This window comes from Clarias gariepinus, chromosome 15, assembly GCF_024256425.1.
Source record: "Clarias gariepinus isolate MV-2021 ecotype Netherlands chromosome 15, CGAR_prim_01v2, whole genome shotgun sequence".
Classification (NCBI taxonomy): domain Eukaryota; kingdom Metazoa; phylum Chordata; class Actinopteri; order Siluriformes; family Clariidae; genus Clarias; species Clarias gariepinus.
In genome coordinates this window covers 7,680,945-7,704,189 of record NC_071114.1, presented here as the reverse complement: position 1 = coordinate 7,704,189, position 23,245 = coordinate 7,680,945, and the positions used below count along the sequence as shown (strand labels likewise).

Sequence of the window (23,245 nt, the reverse complement as noted above, 5' to 3'; positions counted from 1 at the left end):
TGTACTGGTCTCCAGTATAATTATTTAACATCCTGTTTTTTGGTGAATTTCCTAATTGTGGAAATTGAAAACGTTTAATCATTTTTTTTACTTTTTTTTTAAAGTTTCAAATTAAAATTTTTTAAAATAATTTCTGTATTATTTTTTAATGCTCCTAAATGCTCCATCTGAAACATCCCTAAGATAATGACACTCTTTTTAACCACTTCATTACAGTGCCTATGTAAATAAGTACCACGCCCTACCAGAAAACAGCAGAGCTGAGCAACAAGCTGGGGGAGTTTTCTCTCATCTGAGGTCACTAGACTCACTATCGACAATTTTTTTTTTTACCATAATAAGTCACCTAGAAAATACTACTGCAAATAGATAATACAATACATAGCCAAAGGTAAATCTGTCACCACTGTATACATTCACCAGCCCCCTAAAAATCCGGAAGACACACAGGTCACAAGCTTTAAGCACTATTCACACTAAACAACAGAAAACAGGAAGGGAAAACATCATGGCATACTCGTTGCTGCCAGATGGGCTGGTTGATGTATTGCAGAATGTTCGTTCCCCTGAGTTTTTCCACACATAACAGTCTTTTGGTTTGAATTAGAGTGAGAATGGAGCAAAAAAAAAAAATCATTATACTAAGATCACATTTTATTCATGTTTGATCTAAATAAAGCTCTCGCCTTGTATCTGCATGATTTTATACTGTACATTCTGGTGCTTTGAAATATTTGGCTGAAGAGATGGTTGCATGAATGAGCAGGAACATGAGTTCCTATTAGTGCTGCACAATTAATCGCACAAAAATAGAAATCATCTTATCCACCTGTGCAATTATTTAATAGCAAAAGGCCTGCAATTTATAACAGACAATATATGCATATTTTGGAATTTATGTAGAGTGTCAATAATATTATTACAATTATTACTATACAATAAAAACAATTATTACAAGTATAAGTTTATTTTTTTAATCATTTTGAGGTGCTAAATTAATATTGTTAAACATCTTTTTAATGAAATAATTCGTACCATTATGTGCTGCTAAATATGTTAATAATAAATATGTTTAAATACAAAATAACACATTTAATAGTTAAATATTACAGTATAAATCTCAATCACATTATGTGTCAAAAAAAGTGGACTGTGTTCCTATTAAAGTGGACAGTTTGTAAACATTACAGTGGAACTGCTATACCATATATTTCCTATTAGTAGATGTGTGTGTATGAACTGTAGAACAGGCACTGTATTAGTACAATACCTCCACTCTGCATGTGTTCCAGTCTCCCACCATCCAGCTGTAGCAGGGCCTGATGGGACACGGTTTTGTTTGAGAGAGCTGAGACGGGCAGGGTCTACCACCTTCTCCTGCCTGATGTAGAACTAATCTGGAACGTGTCATCTGACCTGAATAACCAACATACGAGTATTACAGACTATTTCTTTCTTTCTTTTCTTCCTTTTTTTTAACTCTGTGCTTTTCATTTATTCAAACTTTCACATGCACACTGTTTTTTAAGCATTATTTACCAAAAGCAGCAGCAGCATTATTTATGTAATTAGCTATAATAAGCACCTGGGGCAGAGTTTCCTCCATGGGGTGCACCAGGGCATGTGTGTACTGTAGATGTATGGGTTTATTAACAGTTTTTAATTAACCAGTAATTAGTTTATGTTGGAGAGGGTTACAACTCTTTGACATCAAAGGTAATGATGTTTTGTTTTAGGTTCTTAAGTTCACACAGCACAACCAGATCAAAGAAATGTGCATGATAGTAATATAATATAAAGGTAATAGATGTTAGTGACATATTTTGCTCATTTCTTTTTTTTTCTTCATCATTTTAAGTTAATGTCAGAAGGAATTATTGTGCGTTTAATTATGAGCGGCGTTCAGGTCAAACAGGGACTTTTAATGTGCAGAATAACATAACATAGGCGAAAAAACCTCCCTTTTCTTTCTCCCTTTATATATACTCCCAGGCTTTATCGGCTCTTGTTTGATCAACAAAGGTGTTCTTTATTTGCAGGACAATGCATAACCTCATACTGCCCTACTTGCACATTACAGAAACTCAGCTGGGAGTTCTATACACTACAATCATGACCTCGCTTCAAGAAATTTCCACGTTTAGGTCATTAAAGGAATTCCTGGAAGGCCAGTGTTTCAGCAGGCACTCCGGTCATGACATTCTAAGAACAATCAAAAGTCCTGGTTTGACTTGAACGGTCCCTCGTAGTTTGTAATGCACCATGAGAGCAGTGTAATGTAAGCAGTCCAAAGCTTGTTAAAACTACAGTATATGTTTAGTAGGATGGGCTTGGATATTAGTGTGATCATTGATACAAGGTATTGTGTTTTGTCATACTTTGTGCCCCACAGGTGTGTGAGCACTCGGACCAGGGTGACCAGTCAGACAGCAGGCAGTCAACAGGACAGCTCACTTCACATGGAGCAGACAGCTTCCCTCTTGAAGGACCCCACTGGTATTAGATCACAGATAGGATTTGAATAGTTAGGTGTTGAACATTACTCACACAGACACACCGACAGACATGATTTAGTAGGATGTAAGAACAAACAAATTTTTAACACTCCTCACCTCCTTGCACATGCTGAGTTCCACGAGTTTTCCGTCACTATCGATGCAGTTCAGCAGGCGTGTCTTCATTCCTTGGCCACATATTGCATTGTCACTGAGTAGACAACTGCTCCAGTCTTTGAATCAAACACACATGTAATGTAATCAATATAAGGTTACATTAATTTGTCTTCAGCACTAAGGATATTGTGGAGAGTTTATTTTTGTTACCTGAATATGCATAGGAGTATGAGAGACAGGTAGTGTTGCTACAGGACTGTGTCTGATTCAGTTCAGGGCAGGTGTGTCCTTGACCTGGCATCCTCAGTACGCTTTTACTTCTCCATCTTGATTCCTTTTCGTTACAGCCCTGGACACACATACACACACACACACATTAATAAGTTACTTAACGCTATCCATCCTTCCATTTATCTATTCATCTATATAGGAACTTCTGTAGTCCAACTAGGGACCATTGGAGGCCAATGTATTTATTCCCTTATTTACACTACCACGGGTAGGACCTCACGCATTCACACACTATGGGCAATTTAGGAACGCCAGTAAGCATGTCTTCAGATTGCCACCAAGCACAGGGAGATCATGCAAACTCCATGTACACAGAACCCACAGTGGGAATCGAACCCTGGGCCTGGAGATGCAAGGCCACAGTGCTAATGCACTAAACCACTTAATGCTATGCTACACCTAAAGTTATGTTTTTTATTCGTCATATATACATTACTGCACAGTGAACTTCTTTATTCTTTGCATATCCCGGCTTCTTGATAAAGTCAAAGTGCAGGATCAGCCTTTATACTATACAGCGCCTCTGGAGCAGCCTCAAGGGCCCAACAGCAACAACCTGGTGGAGCTAGGGCTTGAACCACCAATCTTCCGACCGGTAACTCAGAACCTTATCATGCTGAGCCACCACTGCCCAATCTATCCTTATGCTTAAATTTAGCAACCTAAAAGGAGTCCATGTTGTTGTATCATCAATCGGTCATTCACTCACCATAGGGCATTCACTCCACAGGCTCCATTCGGATGTGACACATTGGCCAGGGCAAGGCAGGTAGCAGGCCTGAGTAGTGATAGGCCGATCATCCTGGCCGCACAAAGAGTCATTCACGCTGCTTCGCCTGTCCTCTTCCTTCTTCACACACCTTCCAATCATGCAACATCATGCAAACATAAAACTTTTGTTTTGGACAATGTTTGTCTAAGTATTATATTTGGAAACGCAATGAAATAACATTGATAGCATGAGTTGTTTCTTTTATAGTATGCCTTTAAATTGACACTACAATCTGCTCTTCCCCTTGTTATATAGAGACCTAACGTGCATGTTAATTAAGTCTCAATGTCATAGCCCAGTTGTAACCTTAGTCCTTTGTAAAAAATAAGGCTTTGTCCTTATCAAACTATTTGTCAGTGTTACATTCTGTTCTCCATTTTGAGCACGGATTTATGAGCCCATCTATTCATATGACATGAACAAAATGTCTCGAGTCTTTTTTTTTTTTTTTTTTAAAGAGCTGAATTTCAATCAGGTAGAGCTGTGGTTACGAATGTAATTCTGAAAGTATGAGCACACAGCGAATACCTCGCTGATGAGTACCGGCTTCGCCCGAGGGGCTGGGAACACTTTGAGGATCAGTGGTGATGCAGGAAAAATAAAATGACAGTTCATGACAAGTGAGGCATAGTGATGAAGCGAGCTCACCTGATTTTCCGGGTCTGGACACCCTCTCCACATGATGGCAGGGTTTGGCTCGTGATGCTGAGAGCATTGTGTGGGTTGATGACACACATGGACCACGGCTCAGCCTCCCAACTATACTGATTGCACTCAGAATAACAAGGCACTACCTCAGACACCTGGGAAAAAGAAATATGCGATTATACACAGCAGTGTGGTCAACAACACAGACACATACTGTTGTATTTGGAACAGAAGCATGCATTTCTTAGTATAACCACTAACCTGAGCCTTTGTAGATGTCCATATGAGCAGTGCGAGAAAAAGCGAAAGGAGAGAGAAAGTTTCCATTAATGGCTATTTCGAACATCTTGTTCGCTTTCTTGATGACCCTGGGTCAGTGTGTTAAGGGTTTATTTATAAGCGTGAAACCGAGCTCGGGAAAAAAAAACAATGTCTCCTGGTTCTAATAAAACATTAATGCAGTTCCACCTGCCCGATAGAGCACGGCTTAAAGGGCAGCAAGGCGCAGCATATAAACAGAAGAGACAGGAAAGTGATGCTGTGGAATAAAAACTCCTGCGAGACACTGGCTTATTTAGACTTGCTTTACCACAAAAGCACTTTGGGAACTTCAGGTCAACACATTTAACAGTCGGGGCAGCGTGGCGACCAGATAGATCCTAACGGTCCGATTGATACAGATTGATCCTAGCAGACTATCTCTTGTGTGGTTTTCTCTTATCAAATGCACTTATGGACATGGTGGAAACGTCTGCTCTATTTTCATTCAAGCACAAACATAGGCCACTTTATGTGTAGCGTGTGTCTTTTTGTCTGACTTAAAGCAAAGCCTTCTCATGTGATAAAACATAACTGACAACTAACTAAAACTGGCAAAACTGTACAATCACAATAGGAACACAATAAGATTTCCAGCCATAAATGCCCTGTCCTAGAGATGTACACACTGGAGATATACTGTATGAGTACAAGAATACCATTCACAGCCTCATGCAATACACAAAATCAAATGATTAAAGTGTATCATGAAATGTACAGTGTATTATACTGTATACGCATTATTTTAGGAAAACTACATAATCAAGGCAGAAGAAAAAATGCTGAAAGTTACGCAGCTCATAAACAGTATTTCAACTTGATAATCGAAACTGGGACTTCTGATAAAATGTCTTGTGAAGCACAGTATGATGATGAGACTCTTAAGAGTTAACTTAGGAGTTCCTGGGAGGCCATTGTTTCTGGCACGAAGCAAGCAGTCCCATCATGGCTGCGGTGTAGTGAGAAAGCTTTCTACCTTGATGGTATCTACACACTCCCAGTTTGACTTGAACACTCTTCGTAAATTTTGATTAAAACGGATGGTTGTGGTCTGTGGGAGTTTCGGACGGATTAACATAGACTTCCTCTGGGTTCTCTGCCTTTCTCTCACTCTCTAAAAAACATGCAGGTGGATTTGCAATTCTAAATTGCCCCAAGGTTTGATTTTGTGAGTAAATGCGTATGTATGCGTGTGTGTGTGTGTGTGCGTGTGTGTGTGCATGCATGCATGGTGTGCCGTAATTGCCATCTGCACTGAATTCTTCTACCTTGTGCTGCTATATTTTAAGATGTACCACCACCCTGACCAGTATAAAGAGGTTATTGAAGGTAAATGAATAGTTGTAGCATCACCAATGTACAATATCCGGTCTGGGTAAATCAGTCAGTGGTATAGTGATATATATAAGAGAGCAGATCTGACCCAAACGCTGAAATATTTTTAGAAAGATTATTAGAAATGTGCCTGGAGCGACGCTACTCTCACCTGATTTTTGATGTTTAGTTTCGGACAGGGCCGTCCTCCATTGAAAGGTTTCTCTCTTAACCACCGAGCACGCACCTTCACACCTCCGCCACAGGGGGCGCTACATGAGGACCAGGCAGACCACTCACTCAGCCTGCAGTCAAGAGGACAGGACACTACACACTCTTCCTCTTCAACACCTGTAACACAGGACTTTTATAAGTATTTGGCAACTAACATGTGCATCTTATTTTTCAGAGACAGACTGTCCAAAAGTATTTAAGCAATTTATAAAAAGGCAGTTTTATAGATTTACAGCTTTAAATATCTGGTAGAGCTTAATTTTTTTTAGTCATATAGAAAATTCATGTTTATACGAAGAAGAAAATGTAAATGAACATTTTCTTATTCGTATATACATGAATTTTCTACATGGAAAAAATTGTGTATACACATACTGTACTGTAAATAAGATTGTAAAAAAAAATAAAAACTGGTACCAACACTGTAGATGGGTAAAAGGTAACTAGGCATTAAAAATTGGTAATAAAGTCCATATTTCTGATGCAAATTTATTGAAACAATTTGGACATATTAAAATTTCAACATAGGCACTACCAATATATATATATATATATATATATATATATATATATATATATATAATATATATATATATATATATATATATATACACACACACACACACACATCTATGATTTTCTTTCATATAATAAATTTCACAAAAGAAATTTTTAAACAATATATAACAATATATTGTAAATAACTAGCCTATATATATATATATATATTTATTACAATGATGTGTGTGTAATCATTCATCGACTGTAACATCCATTGTCTCAAGCCTTTTATTATAAGTGAGTTACGAGTAAATGGATTTTCCTTTCTTTTTCCATCACAGAAAACACATCAACATTTTTATTCATGGTAATCACACAGATGCTACAAAAGCAATAGACAAAGACAAATTTGAAAGCGTGCCAGGTTTGATTTTAACCTTTTACCCTCCTCAATATAAAAAAAAACATAGGGATTTCTTTGTAATTTTTATTTTCTTAGAGCAGTAATAACAACAATCACTGTTGTTATTTTATCTTTATCTTTAACAATCAAGTTTTCTTTTTTCAATCAGACCCCAGTCCATGCCTCTTCCAAATGGCTGAGATGTTTTTTTTATGGTAAAAGTATCAATATATTTACATAATTACCCCCAAGCCCCTACGTTCCCAATAAAATAAAATAAAAAATTCACTTTGAATGCTAACACGCATGCTTTTGTGCAGTGGTGCAACAGCGCAAATGTTTTATGGACCTTAGATTCCCTTTATTCTTGTCTTATGCTACAAAGAAATGAAAAATATATAGTATTTAAAGACAAATTGACTGTGAATCTACTGATTTTGGTAGTGGTAGAGATCACTCAATCAGGTTACCTTCAACACATTTTTAAATGTAAATAGAGTTATGGCCAATAGTGTGCAGTAAGAAAAATTTATTGCTTTTTTTTTATTTTGGCACTTCAGCTGGTATATAAAAATAAGATTTTTTTAAAACTACAAATCAACAAAGCTATTAAAGTGACAAAATCTTTATTTAAATAGAAATAATGTAAATAACATTTAAAAGATTTTGACATTTTTTCGAGATGCTCCCCGTGAACAAAATCACACTGACCATATCTCAGCAAGCGAATATAATACAATAATAAACCTGGTATTAAAATTGAGCTCATTGATCCAGGAATGTGAAAATATGAACTCAAATCACCCAAAATGTGCCTTTGTACCTGATTTGAGAATCAAAATGTGCTCCATCAAAAAGTTAAAGTGTTAAGACAACATACTTAATAGTTTAATTTTTAAATGTTTTCTTAATAATCACAATTACAACACCAACAGCATTCAAAGAGCCATTATACGTCTCATACAGTAAGTCATTCACCTCATTCACATCTTATGAACAAAACACTTCATGTGGCATGTGTTGAACATCTGCAGTTTATTCAATGTGTCTCTGTAATTGTTTTTACACCAGAGTTTCTGTTTTAGTTTTGGGAGTCTGGTGAAGCCAATCAACACACACACACATCATTTGAATATAGTTTTTTTCTCATTCCACCTTTGCAGGTGACAGTAACTCAGGCAATTATTATTTGTACTGGATCATTTGCCAGACAAACCTCACATGCAATTTAACAGCCTTGCAAATTAGTGCTGTTTGTTTGGAATCATAGAAAATGAACTGATATGTAAATCAGGTATACTTAGTTTTCACGCATGGCGGTATCAGGCAGCTGAAAAACACACTAATATTCTTTCATTCATGCATTGTTTATGTCTGTATACAGTACCTGAATGAAACAAGGGTGAGTCAAAAATTCTCTGCACTCTGGTTATATTAAAATGTCCGTTCGCTGGTGTGAACGAGACCCACTTATGATTTGCATTAAAAGAAGAGCAGTGTGCAGTGATTAGTTTTCTTTGTGGTCTGAAGGTGTACCTGTTGACGTTATTCATAAAAGACTTTGTGCATAGTATGGGGAAAACATAGTATGGATATCAGCAAACAAAATTCGGATGAAGGTGTTCTGTTGAAGACGTAAAGACAACAGTGCATTCGTAGCTGGCAACCTTTTATAACTATATACAGTGGTGTGAAAAACTATTTGCCCCCTTCCTGATTTCTTATTCTTTTGCATGTTTGTCACACTTAAATGTTTCTGCTCATCAAAAACCGTTAACTATTAGTCAAAGATAACATAATTGAACACAAAATGCAGTTTTTAAATGAAGGTTTACGTTATTAAGGGAGAAAAAAAACTCCAAATCTACATGGCCCTGTGTGAAAAAGTAATTGCCCCCTGAACCTAATAACTGGTTGGGCCACCCTTAGCAGCAATAACTGCAGGGGGCAATTACTTTTTCACACAGGGCCATGTAGGTTTGGATTTTTTTTCTCCCTAAATAATAAAAAACATCATTTAAAAACTGCATTTTGTGTTTACTTGTGTTGTCTTTGACTAATAGTTAAATGTGTTTGATGATCAGAAACATTTTGTGTGACAAACATGCAAAAGAATAAGAAATCAGGAAGGGGGCAAATAGTTTTTCACACCACTGTAAATATAGTCTACAGACTACGGAGTGCGGATAATTTTTGACTCACCCCCATATAATAAAAGGTACAATGAAAACCTTTTCAATAGCCGGTAATAGTGCACATTACAGTATTCCGCCACATACTAGGTTAAAGATTGGCATGACCTTACCACTGCTGTTGCAAAGAGCTGGATTAACCAGACGCTCGTCATGGTCCAGACATGCAAGGGCTCTATAGCGCAACCCTTGGCCACACTCCTTGCCCTCCGCATGCATACGCCATGATTGGGTGATCCTCTGAACCAGAAGGGAACGCCTCTTAGTGAAAGGATAGCCAGCAGATTGGTGGAGCTCAGGAAGCAGACATGGAGACCATGGTCCATGGACTTGTATATGATACTTAGAGCAGGGACATGCTTCTCTCTCCACCAGCGTCTCCTGCTGGCAGCGCCACCATTTCTTACTGCGGCCTGGAGGATAACAGGGGACATAGACGACATCATTAAAGAGATGTTTTCGTTAATCAGCATCCTTAAATGGGAACAAACCATGCAACCATCTGATGATTTCAGATGAAAACACTTTACTGACATGCAGCCCTAATTTACCACTAGCTTACATGTACAGTAAGTCTGCAATATGCATTTTACTTCAGCTACAAACAATGTATTTCTGCTACATGTTACATAATTTATCCTAGTGGCTTTTTAATGAGATGGACTGGCATTCTGTACAGAATATATTATTGTCCTGCATACAGTGTTGCCAGGATACACTCTGAAACTTCCATGACCCTGACTAGAATAAAGTCACCGTAAAGTGAGGCTTAAATATATACTAGACCATATACACTTAGCAGCCACTTCATTAGGTACACCCGTTTAGGCCCTCGTAAATGCAAACATCTAATCAGCCAATCACATGGCAGTAACTCAATGCATTTGATCATATACTGTAAACATGGCCAAGAAGTTCATTTAAAAAATGTGATTTAAGTAACTTTGAACATGGCATGGTTGTTTGTGCCAGATGGACTGGTCTGAGTATTTCTAAAACTCTTGATCTACTGGGATTTTCGTGCACAACCATCTCTTAGGTTTGCAGAGAATGTTCTGAAAAAGAGAAAATATCCAGTGTGTGGGAGTTCTCTGGGCGAAAAATACCTCGTTGATGCCAGAGGTCAGAGGAGAATGGCCAGACTGGATCAAGCCGATAGAGAGGCAAAAGTAACTCAAATAAAATCTTGTTACAAGCGAGGAATGCTGAAGAGCATCTCTGAATGCACAACACATCGAATCTTCAAGCAAATAGGTTAAAGCAGCATAAGGCCACATCAGGTGCCATTCCTGTCAGCCATGAAAGCGAAACTGAGGTTACGATCCGAATGGATGGACCAAAATTGGACAGTAGATTGGAAAAACTTTGCCAGGTCTGATGAATGTTGATTGGCTTAAACTACATGACAGCATAGATCCATCCTGCATTGTATCAACAGTTCAGGCTGCTGTTTTTTTTCTTGACACACTTTGGTGATGGGTTGTTCATCAACGATTGTTTCTTTTTGAACGAGTCTTTAATTCAGAATGACGAATAGTCTCGGAGTGTTATTCGCTCATTTTTTACTGGCCCCGCATGCGCAAATCATTGCAGAATCGCCGCAGGTTATGTACAGGATACAGGAATGAGTAGTTACCTTTGAGTCTTTGGTGTAAATCATTTGTTCTTTTGCCATGTGACTCCCATAGACGCTATGCAGTGCAGTACACAGGAAACACAATTGAACGGTTCTTCTTAATGAGTCTTCTAGTCTGAGTCGTTCGTTCTTTTGTCACGTGACTCCCATAGACGCTATGCAGTGTGATAGATTCAAAAGAACGAACGACTCGGACCAGAAGATATGATGGTGAGCTGGTCATTCTGTTTATCATAATATGTCCTTAGCTGCATTGTAATATTTTCATTACTGGAACTATAGCCAAAACTTATGCAAACAGTATGTAGACATGTTGGAGGTCTGTTTAGTCAAAAGTTACCATTTTATTTTATTTCTGAACAAAAAAATGAAATGATTAAAAAAAAGATGCGTTCATTTTGATGAATGAGATTCAAAGAACTGAGTCACTAAGATGATTTAAACTTCCCATCACTAGTTTAAATGCCACAGCTCACCTGAGTATTGTTTCTGACCATGTTGATCCCTTTATGATGCGTTGTGTCATTGGTAAATTCATCTCAAACTGGTTTATTGAACATGACAATAGGTTTACTGTACTAAAATGGCCTCCATAGTCACCAGATCTCTGAATAACCTATCAGCTAACCTATTTCCCTTAAAACAACATTCTTACCTGACCTGGCAACCTAAGGGTACTGTAGATCGCATGTGTTTTGTTCTTGTGTGTGATACCTATAAGCGAACGTGTGCGAGTGCGTGAGCCTCCACAGCCCTGGCACTGGGAGAATTTGCTCCAGGAGCTGAAGATGCAGTCATCTTTGCATGCCACCCTGCACTGCTGGACTGCGTTGGGCATCGCTCCTGCCCACCGCACACACTCTGCCATGTCTGCAGGAGCATCATCCATCCCAACACATGTCACTGCTGTGGAGCAGAATGATGGATTAACAGAAATCAAGCCAGTGGAGAGAAGGGCAGAAGGAATGAGGAGCTGTAAATGGAATACATCTCTTACTTTCAATTCTAGTTAACACTTATTTAAAGTACCTACAATTTTGTTCAATTTCCACTTTGCTCTCGCTTATTACAGAACACTACCAAACAGGTTGAGGGGTAGGACTGTACATGCATTCTCCAGGTCATGCAGGACAAGCTAATCACTGTCTTTTACTGTATAACTTACTTTCATTCCAATCACTTTACATTAGGGTTATCTGATGCACCATTCATGACTTAAATCTTTCTGTACTCAAACATACTGTAGCAGCTGCTCGACATTACAATATTTCTTGTTGCTAGGGTTACACAGTCAGGTACATCCGTGCTGATTGGTCACTGCTTACTTTTAAAGGTGTATACAATACACAAGGGCCTAATTACAGTGATACGACATGGTGATGTTGAGCAGCTGCACAGCACATTTCATTAATCTGTTTTTGAAATCATTTAGAGGTTTGGATGAGGCATAAACCTATTAGGTATTTATGAAAAAAAAAATCATAAAAAAACAAACATATGATTAGACGAAGAAACTCCATTTTCACTCCCATCAAGAAATTCACATTCTAGCAGTACATAAACACTCTCAAGCCATACATGTGCTCATTTCCTTACTCGGGTAAAATGGTGTACTGTAACATGATTTCACAAATTCCCCTTCTCTTAATGTTGTTATTTTAGTCCTGACTCTGCCTCTGTTCTGTCTGCCATTTGGTCTGCGCTTTAATTTTTGTGCACCTGATTAGTTTGTCAATGTTTATCCTCATATTCCATTCTCTTGTTATTTTTATTGCTCTAGATAATACAACATGGCTGCTTATGGTTATCATTGTCACCTTATACCTTCAGGGTTGGGGGTTCAAATCTCGCTTCTGCTCGGTGTGGAGTTTGCATGTTCTTCACATCCTTGGTCAGTTTACTCTGGGTACTCTGGTTTCCTCCCAGAGGTTGAAGAAATGTGATGTAGGTGTTGTATGTTTAGAAAAAATTGCCTGTAGTAGAATTTGGGTACGAGTGTTTGTGTCTTGTGATGGGTTGACAGGTACAGTACAGGGTAGGAAAGATGGACTTCTCTCACTCAGCCTTGCTTTCTTTGCTAAGAGTAGAAGTCCCCTATGTTCATTTGTACTCGAGTGCAGAAGTGCATACTTTCAAATTGACTTAAGTCTTAAAAGTCATGAGCTTGTATTAGCTCACTGTAGCCACAGTCAAATTTCTGACCTCAAACACCTGCTACATGATTAAGCATTTTACAGAGGGAAGGCATGGTTATTTAATTCAATTATTCAATTATAGTTTAAGTAGAAATTTCCAAAAAAATTGTTGGATGAAGTGGAGTAAAAGTAAAAAGTATCCACTGATAAAACTACACATGTAAAGTACATACTGTATATATTTACAGTAAGTCCCTGACTTACGAACGAGTTCCCTTCCAGGAGCATGTTCGTAAGTCGGATTCATTTGTAAGTCCGACAAAGTGAGTCTACACACCTTTGACATAAATATACATACACAAAAACAAACACACGTTATAATCTCACGAGACTGCACCTACATGTGTTTGGACTGTGGGAGGAAACTGGAGTACCTGGGGGAAACCCCCTAAACACAGGGACAACATGCAAACTGCATGCATACAGAAATGGAAATCGAAACCCTAACCCTAACCCTACCTGTCACTTGGTCAATAATCAATTTTCTTTGTTTCTTAGTAAAATGTTTCAAAACCTTTGGCCTCATATTGGTGACAATAAGTCTTGTGGTCTCTATTCATTTTGACCTTTTTACTTACTTCAGGAATTAAGGTTTGAAATCACCTGTCATAGTAAAACACCGAGTATTGCACTGAAAATAACCAAGATGTAATTTTGAATGGTTTTTGAATTGCTTAATATCTTAAGTGTTTGATAAAATATTTAATTATATCCAACATACCCATCAAATTTGTGTTGTTATTTCTCCTTCTCCTATTGAGATTTAATTCAAGGCATTCTGATATTGATTGCATTCCTGCTTAATGCGTGCAAACATGCAGCATTTTAACACCCAACCATATTGGTTTTTCTGGCAACATTACTTTTAAAACATTTGATCAGAAAATCCACCATCCTGATCCTGGGAGAACTAGTTTTAATCTAGAAATGACAAATATTTACTCACCCCTGGTCTGCAAGCCAAGCCCACAGGTTTCAGTATGGCTACTGACCGCCTGTCTTACTGAATCAGGGACCAAGATGCATTGCTGCCAGCGATGTGTCTGCCACCTGCCAAGAAAATACAGCACTTAAACTGAAAGTAGAGGAAAAATTACAGCTCATAAGAATCATACAGTGCATGAAAAAATACAGTGAATGCGAATAAACCTAAGATGCTTGCTTGTATGATCAAAACAGTTCAGGACTGTATGAACCAGCACACTCAATGCCATGAGAAATGTTTTAATAATCTCATTGATCAAACATTAAACATAATACACAGTTATTATTGAACTGGATTAAAAAAAAAATCAGGATACATTGAAGCACCAGGTTGCACCTGTATATTGGACACAGAGGTTGTGGGTCACATTCTCTCTCCTCGAAAAGTGTGGCTGGACATTCCTGACCACCACTGGCCGGCCTCTGAATGATGATCCGATGTCGGGACTGGGTGCTAATAGTGATATTTGCTGAAAAAAAAGATTCTGAGAGTAATCAAACAGACAAAAGCAAATAAATGTAGAAAGAGATATGTATTTATACTTACTTGGTGAGCAGGATTTTGGACATGGGCTCCATTCACTAAAAGGTGTAACGATGCAGTCGACCTTGCATAGAAGTATACAGGAACGTTTCTGATCTGGGCGGGTTGATTCAGGACAGCTAGAGAAGTCAATCAATATAATCATGTGTTAGGAATTTAAAAAGGAACTGGACTTGTTTCTTTATTTTTCTGAATCTCTTGCTTGGAAGAATTCACCTAGTGCATTTATATGAAAATGTTAATTCACAGTGATAAGGGTCAGGTTTGGTAAAATCCAGAGACCTGTATTCAGAGGAGACACTGGTGATTTAAGTCCAAAAATTACGTCCCAAAGTAATAAACACTCATGCGAAATGTGAACATATTCAGAATTTGGTTCTGCATCAATATATGTAGGGTTATTCAAGGCTGGCTTTTCCAACAGGATCTCAACACCTATTTTAAACACAAGCACTTCTGTTTAAACATGAAAAATGTGGACTAGAGAAATAAAAGCAGACTAACTGAAATATATGAATTTAAAAACGAGCCTGAAAATGGGCAAGAAAGGTGATTTAAGTGAATTCGACATGGGGAATCGTTGTTGGTGGCAGATGGGCTGGTCTATCTACTTCTGACACCGCTGACCTACTGGGATTTTCACACAAAACCATCTCTAGGAATTACAGAGAACGGTCTGAAAGAGAAAAAAATATCCAGTGAAAGAAGTTCTCTGGGTGAAAATGCCTCTGATGCCCGAGGTCAGAGGAGAAGTTCAAGCTAATAGAAAGGCAACAGTAACTCAAAAAACATCTCCCAAGCAATGCTGAAGAGCATCTCTGAATGCACAACACGTTGAATCTTGAAGCAGATGGGCTACAGCAGCAGAAGAACACACAGGAATCTGAGGCTACAATCACAGGGTCTGATGCGTCTCGATTTTTTTTTACCTTGTATCAAGAGATCAGGCTGCTTTTTGTGGTGTAATGGTTTGTGTATGGTGGGGGGTGGGGGGGGGGGGGGTAGTATGGGGGGGCGCATATGTTCTTGGCGCACTTTGGTCCTCTAAGTATATTTATTGAGCATGGCTTAAATGCCACAGCCCACTTGACTATTGTTGCTGTCTATCCCTTATGCCCATAAAACTACAAATTATATGACATGCATACTATATACAGTATATATATATTAGTATGCGTGTGATATAATTTTTTTCAAAGCATTTTAAATTCTTTCGGTTTTTAATAGTTTTGATAAAATCAAAGCATTTCTCTGTACAAAAAAGTGGATGACGGATTCAAGGATGAGTCATGCAATACTTATGTTATTTATAAGTTAAAAAATATTTTTAAAAAGCAGTATCCCCAATAAAGATATGTCTTTCATGTAAATCAAAAACAAGCAAAAAGTTTTTGCTGCACTTTTGCTGGGAAGATGCAATTAATTTTTATACAAAGAATAATTCCTGACCACAAAGATTTCATATGTTTTAAACTGAATTTAATTAAAATGTTTTAATTAACGTAACAAAGTTGAAATTCAGACTGACACATTATGGTTAGATAGTGACGCTAGACTTGCAGAAGACATAGAGGCCCGTTCCTGTTATATACATGCACTACAATAAATTTGGCTTAGTTCGGCTTGGAAAGCATGCTGAGGTGAGAGCTGAAAGCACAGGTCTGCTATGGTGTCGAGTCCCTGGAGCAGTTCAGGATTAAAATCCCATCTCAACAGTCCCACAATTTTAGCTTGCCAACACTGGCAACACTTCAACTTTCAACCCTACGATCAATAGGCCAGTATATTAACTGCCCTCTTCAGTTATCTGTTTGGCAACATTACAAGCTTATAACCAACTGTTTCCCAAGAAACCTTTGTGCATTAGCGCTGAAACAACTCAAGTAGATTTGGATGAGGGTGGTTCATGAATGACCTCTGACCTCATCAAGACTATGCAGAAAAAAGTAGTATGCTAAGATATGCTAAGATATGTTTCCATGGATGTAAGAACATCCATTAAGGGAGTTCCTGGGAGGCCAGTGTTTTGAGACTTGAAACACTTCGGCATACTGAGAAACTTTCTACCTCGATAGTATTAAAGCACTAGTCAAACACTGGGATAAATGCATTAGGGAGTTTTTACTCTTATCCCTGTGTTCTGTTATTCTGCACAATGAAAAGTCCAGTACGCTCTTCGTATTTACCCTAAATTCACACCAGCGCATCATTTAAGAGTCTGAAGCGTGGTAACTGTGCATGATGTACAAGAGGGTACATTATCACCATGTGCTGTGACTGCACCTGTACCCGGAAGGTGAATGTTCTCAACCTAATATTCATATGTTTTGACAAATTGAAATCAGTCAGATGTACTTATACAGTACCATAGCTCTATGAAAGCATGACATAAGAGGGTTGGATCTTTCTAGATTATGTATGTATATACCGTACAGTATATAACTGTGTAATTTATGCATGTACCCATACTGTATGAGTGACAAACAGAATGCAAAACAAATGCAATGTAACATTCTCTTCTCTGTTTCATACACTGCTAATGAAGCTGGTGTGGATTGAAATGCTTGTTTTTGTTGTTTTAAAACTCCATCTGTGATGTGACAGAAGAATAAATTCATGCAGTTCCTGTATTTATTCATACAGATAATTATGCATATTCAAATTTTTGAACTATCCACTAAATGTATATGTTGATTCCCACTTTTTTTTTTTTTTGCATATTAAAAACAAGCATATTCTTGAATCCTCACTAATATTTAAGAGGTTTAGCTGCTGGCAACGAGATGGAGTTTTTAATTCTACTAGAGTAATAAAATTGAAGCTGTACTTTGACTGATAAAAGTTTTTTTTCAGTAAAATATTAACTGTATGTACAGTATTTATACTACATATTACAATCCAGTGCTATTTTCCTTGCTGTGCCTGCTTGTTTCTACCTGCTTGGCTCCACCTGTCCACCGCTGGCTCTTCTGCAGGACACACGGCGAGTCTGTATCCCAGTGCCACAAGCCCTTTCCTCCAGCTCTTCCTGCTCTGTGCTGTTTCTGTCTGTGCCAGAGTCTGGAGTGCAGGGGCCCCAGGGAGAAGTGTCCCAGTGGTACACTGTGTATGCCTGGGTGCCACAGGCTCTCCACTGTTCTAGTACAGGTGCGGGCAAGCATCCTTTCCCTTCTGTATTTATAAAGAATGGAAATGGTGAAAACATACAACACACACACTTATTGTCTTAAAAAAAAAAAAACATTTACTCTGAGAGACAACATTTCTCACTTTGTATTAGAAGTGTACATCTGTTTTCGAGTTAAATTGCAAATATGACATCACTACAATTTGAGTATAATAATTAAGCTAAATGTCTAAGAAAAGCAACATGGCAGCAACTCGGTTCACTTAGGCATGTCATGTAGACCTGGTCAAAATTATCTTCTGAAGTTCAAGTCAAGCATCAGAATGTGGAAGAAGGGTGATTTCAGTCATTTTCAACGCAGCATGGTTGTTGGTGCCAGATGGGCTGGTCTGAGTATTTTCCGAAACTGCTGGTCTACTGGGATTTTCACACACAGCCATCTCTAGAGTTTACAGAGAATGGTCTGAAAGCAAGGAAATGTTCGAAAAGCACTTTGAACACATCAAACCTTGAAGCAGATGGGTTATAGCAGGAGAAGACCACACTGTGTACCACTTCTGTCAGCTAAGAACAGTAACCTGAGGCTACGATTGCTGTCCAAAATCAGAGAAAAGAACATTGAAAAAAACGTTGCCTGGTCTGATGAGCCTCAATTTCTACTGTGACTCGTTAGATGTTAGAGTCCGAATTTGGCATAAACAACATAAAAGCATGGATCCATCCTGACTTTTAGCAAGGGTTCAGGCTGCTGGTGGTGGTTTAATGCTGTGGGGGATATTTTCTTGCCACACTTTAGTCCTTTAAGTACAGTGAAACCTTGGATTGTGAGTAACGCGGCAAAGATTTTTAATAAATTTTGACTTGAAAAACGAACAAAGTCTTGGTTTACGAGTACCAGGTATCATGTATCACGCATGCCAAGCGTCACATGATCACAACTGAGCCAACAGTTTTTTTCTCTCTTGCACTGCGGAATTGTGGGTAATCGTCTCCCCTGCTGGATCTTAGTGCACGTCTCTTACTGGTATGCGTGTGTGTACAGCGCGCATGTAAAGCAAAAGCAAGTCTCATTAGAGAGGTTAAAGATCCATTTTCTCTTTCTGTATCAGCCCGCTTTTTGTGTCTATGTGTGCGTGCATCATTAGACACCGTGTCACACACACAGACCCCTCCTACTTTCGCCTTTACAGAGACACACACACTCACACACACACACACACACACACACACACATGCACAGCGCCTGCGTGCACAAACGGAAACATTTATCTATCTGGATTTATGCTTACTTTTTTTTAAGGTAAGGTGCATTTAAGGTAAGGTTGATTTGTTTTATTTTTACTTTATATTTCGTTTTATTTATTTTTATGGATTTAGTTTTTGGGGCTGTGGAATAAATAATTTGAGTTTTCATTATTTCTTATGGGAAAATTCTATTTGGTTTATGAGTGTTAATTTTAGGTGGTAACTGGTTTCTTGAACTTGACGGCGAGGTCACTGTACTCGAATGACCTTCACAGTCACCAGATCTGGGGGTCAAACACCGTATTAGTATGGTGTTCCTAATAATCCTTTAGGTGAGTGTATATGTGCCAAATAACGTCTGAATTTCACTGATTAGCTTTCTGATGAACAGGTGACTAACTGTTTTGTGGTTGAATTAAGAAAGCTGTAAAATGGAAAGCTAGTACGCTATATAAGGTGTACAATCCCTTGTTCCGCACACAATTAAAGCCCTTTATCTGAGCGTAGAGAGGAATCTGGGATTTTACTTTTCACCATCATGTTGGCCGATGTGTTTTCTTGCTGGAAGTGTTTCTGTGGCTGGTGTTGTATGTGTGTTTTAGCACTAGTCATTAACATCTGGTCAGTACCATCAGTTTTGCAGTCAAGAAGTAGGCGGGACCAACGCAGACAGACATCATGATGTCAGGTGCAAAAATACAATTCATGATTCTGTGCTCATTCAGATACTACATTACATTCTACTACATTGAATTATTGTCTGACTCGCTAACCATGCATAATAACGCCAATTATCTAAAACAATGCTCTCGCTTCACATAATATTTCTCAATATTTATTGCTTTACAGCTGATACCATTCAAGACATGTCCCGCCTTCTGGATATAGAAAAAAAAAAAAATTCCCTAAAACTAATAATTGTTTTCAGACATAAGACATGCAAATTAGTTTTATTTGCACAAAATCCACCCACATTTTGCTTGCCATCCATTATCTTGCCACAGGCCCTGCTAGTGGTGCATATTAATTTGAGTCCTCAAGCAAATCAATAATTCAGGGCTATTTTCACATTCCGTGTTACATATTCATTGTGCCCGTAGTTGTCATAAATTATAATTAAGATTAGTTTCTCCATGCTGTGGAATTTATTACGCGTTTTAAGAAAGGTAGAGATATCTTACGCTCTCCTGGAGGTGCGAGAATCACACGGGAGCGGATCTGTTTGCCGTGCGGCAGTTTGCTGGAGCAGCAGTGGGAGCAGGAGGACCAGGAACTCCAGTCTCCCAGCACACAGTCATCAGGACACTGCATCTCGCACGGCTTCTGGAGGAGTGGAGGAGGATCTCCTGGACAATGCTCAGGAGGAACCACGTCTCCTGTAGGATGGGTGTTTAGGAAGTTTAATCCACTTTAACTCAATGGGTTTTACTGGTGTGACCGTGCATGCATCATGGTCATGCACACAATCCCGTACAGTACACGCGCAAGAAATTTCACACATATTGACACATACAGTAGGAACAAATCACATGAAGAGAGATAAGCCTCTTATTTTCTTGTTCTACTCAGATTTAAAAAAAACTCTACAAGTACTATTCCTCTATGGTTACGTGCAAAAAGTGTGTGAATGGAGACCTTTTGTAAAGCTGGAAATCAATTTGAAAAATGTGCCACGCTAAAATGTAAATTTTTACGAGCCCGGAAATTACCACTGAGTCTGTTATTTTAAGTGTGTAATTTAATTCCTCTCTGGAAAATAGCACAAAGTGTCGATTTAAAAAAAAAAGAAAAAAAGAAATTGCTGTGTTGGACAGGTTCGTTTTCCTGACTGATCAAGTAGAATGATGTTAGATGTAAATCAAGGACCCACAGGAAGATAAAAGACAGAGAAATGTCTGTATACAGAGAAGAAAAATCACATAGTCTTTGTCTGGTACTCGCTTCTCTAGCATTTAGAAACAGCAGGGACGGAGAGACGTGTAAAATGCTGTAAGCTTACTGTTCTGCTTGTGGCTTTTATTCGGCACTTATGCTTTGAGCACATGCCGCTTCTTCTACATTTAAATAATACACTTGCCATTTCATCCTTTTAAAATGGAGTGCAGTTACAGTATACTGTAGAAAGTATACCAAAATAAAGCAAATTAAAATGACATGAAAAGGATTTTATCTACTACTGTATATGTACAATTCTTCAACAAAAAAGTCTCAGGCTCTTTTCATTTCATTTGATCACCTCCAGCTTTGATTTCGTTGGGCAGCTTATATGTGAAAATGATTCCTCATGCTTTCAGATCTTGGAATATACCTGTGCTCTAAGGGAAGGAAAACTCCATTAATCCCAAGTAATGATGGGAAGTTTGACTCATTTTAGTGATTTGTTTTTTGAGTCATTTAGCTCATTTCGTTCTTTTGATCAGAAATAAAATAAAATGTTACATTTTCAATAAACAGACCCCCAACCCGTCTACAGAACCCCAAAAACAGAGCCACACATTTTGGCTCTAGTTCCAGTAATGAAAATATTACAATGCAATTCTATTTCCTGTACACAACCTACGGAGGTCTTGCGATGCTTTGCGCATGCACGCCCAGAAGAAAATGAGCGAATCACTCTCCGAGACTACTCGTTCTTCTGAGTCACGTTAAAGACTCTTTCAGAAAGAACGAATCGTTCATGAACGATCCATCACTTCTCTGGACCAAACCAAACCCTTCTTTTAAATTTGTTTCACCAAGAATTGGTTTTCTTAAGGCCGCACAGCTATTTAGTCCCAATCCTGTGTGTTCTTATCTCATTGTGTGTGCGTATGGAAATGCTCGTACTTTCACTATTATACACAGCTCTGATTTCCACTGTTCTACTGTTGTGTTTTATGATGCAACCTCCCCAAGCGTTTAAACAACCACTGATCACAGTCCTCCATGTTTGGTTTGGACCGCACTTCTTTTGTGAAGTCGATGGTTGTCGGTTCCAGGTTTTTATTAATGTATTGAAAAAGTTCTTAACCCAATCCGTACATAACTATAATCCTTGTTGCTGGACGCTTTCTAAACAGCGACATATATATCATGAGGTCCATTGTGAAAGGCTTTAGTGAGATAGATGAAATAATAGTGCAATATGTCGGCTTATATTGTCAGTGACTCTGTATTTGAATGATATTTGGCAAGCTCTGTGACATGCTTCATAAGCTCGGAGGATTTCGAAGTGTCGAAAATTATTGCAAAGTTGTGTGTGTGTGTAGGTGTGTATATGCGTGTGTGTGTTATGCTGCAGACAGTCATGAGACATCTGTGCCCCTGACTGAGATCCCAAAGGAGCTTTCAAAACATGGATGGAAGCCCTTAACTATCATCTGAGGGATGAAATGCATGGATCTCTGGCTCATGCTGGTACGGGGGCTATGTATTACTATGTACACGTCCCTCTGTGTCTACTGACAGTCATTAGCAGAGTGTCCCATGATGTCCCGCGCTCTCAAAGTCAGTGTGTATTCTGATAAATGAGCTACATTTATGTCGGCGGGGATGAGGTCAGTCAGGGCCAGTGAAAGACGAAGAGGAGGAAAGCAGGGAGAAACATGACATCTAATATCACAGGTATAGGATACAGTACCGTGAATTAGGAAGGGAAAAAAAGCCACGGAATCTGGAATGAAAGGACAAAAGTGAAAAGAAAGAATTCAAGCTGAAATATGTACCTGTCACAGTAACACACTCCACTGTCTGCTCTTGGGTTCCACGGCCACAAGCTCCGTCTTGAGGCATGCAGGGTCCTTGTGACGTCACACGCCACTGGAAGCTTATGGGGTGATCACAGGTCATCGCCTCGCTCACATGAGGGCAGCTCTCGGACTCACCCCAGGGCTCCTCAACAATGAAGCGCATCCTGAATTTGAAACCTGGAGAAAGAGAGACTGGATCAGCGTTGTGGTGTGATGAATGGCAGGGTAAATATGAAATGGGGCTCTGTGGATGTCAAAAACCATGAGCGTTTTTCTCATTACACTCATGCCATTACGTTCAAATTTGAGCAATTTGAACACAACAAACAGTCCAGAGGAGATCGCACACATCTAATTTCTCACACAGACAGCAATCTTATGCGGCAGACAATTTTTATTTTTATTTTTTTATGTCGGCATAATGATTTAGCTGGCAGAATTGAGACAAAGAGCAAGAAACAGAAAAAAGAACAATGTAATTCATAATCAATGGAAAAATAG

The 23,245-nt window shown here is 38.6% G+C and overlaps 1 protein-coding gene across 1 annotated transcript in view; it reads right to left on the bottom strand.

Annotated features, from left to right (window-relative positions):
• The window catches only part of thsd7bb (thrombospondin, type I, domain containing 7Bb), a 96,223-nt gene that overhangs the window by 7,860 nt on the left and 65,118 nt on the right, over positions 1-23,245 (bottom strand). The window contains exons 7-21 of the mRNA XM_053513904.1: positions 22,721-22,921; positions 20,198-20,392; positions 17,581-17,815; positions 14,648-14,763; positions 14,438-14,570; positions 14,063-14,166; positions 11,636-11,827; positions 9,399-9,698; positions 6,128-6,306; positions 4,324-4,478; positions 3,613-3,763; positions 2,823-2,961; positions 2,613-2,728; positions 2,379-2,493; positions 1,271-1,416 (exon numbers count right to left, since the gene is read on the bottom strand). Coding sequence (XP_053369879.1) covers positions 1,271-1,416; positions 2,379-2,493; positions 2,613-2,728; positions 2,823-2,961; positions 3,613-3,763; positions 4,324-4,478; positions 6,128-6,306; positions 9,399-9,698; positions 11,636-11,827; positions 14,063-14,166; positions 14,438-14,570; positions 14,648-14,763; positions 17,581-17,815; positions 20,198-20,392; positions 22,721-22,921 — 2,477 coding nt within the window. The remainder of the gene's footprint in view (positions 1-1,270; positions 1,417-2,378; positions 2,494-2,612; positions 2,729-2,822; positions 2,962-3,612; positions 3,764-4,323; positions 4,479-6,127; positions 6,307-9,398; positions 9,699-11,635; positions 11,828-14,062; positions 14,167-14,437; positions 14,571-14,647; positions 14,764-17,580; positions 17,816-20,197; positions 20,393-22,720; positions 22,922-23,245) is intronic.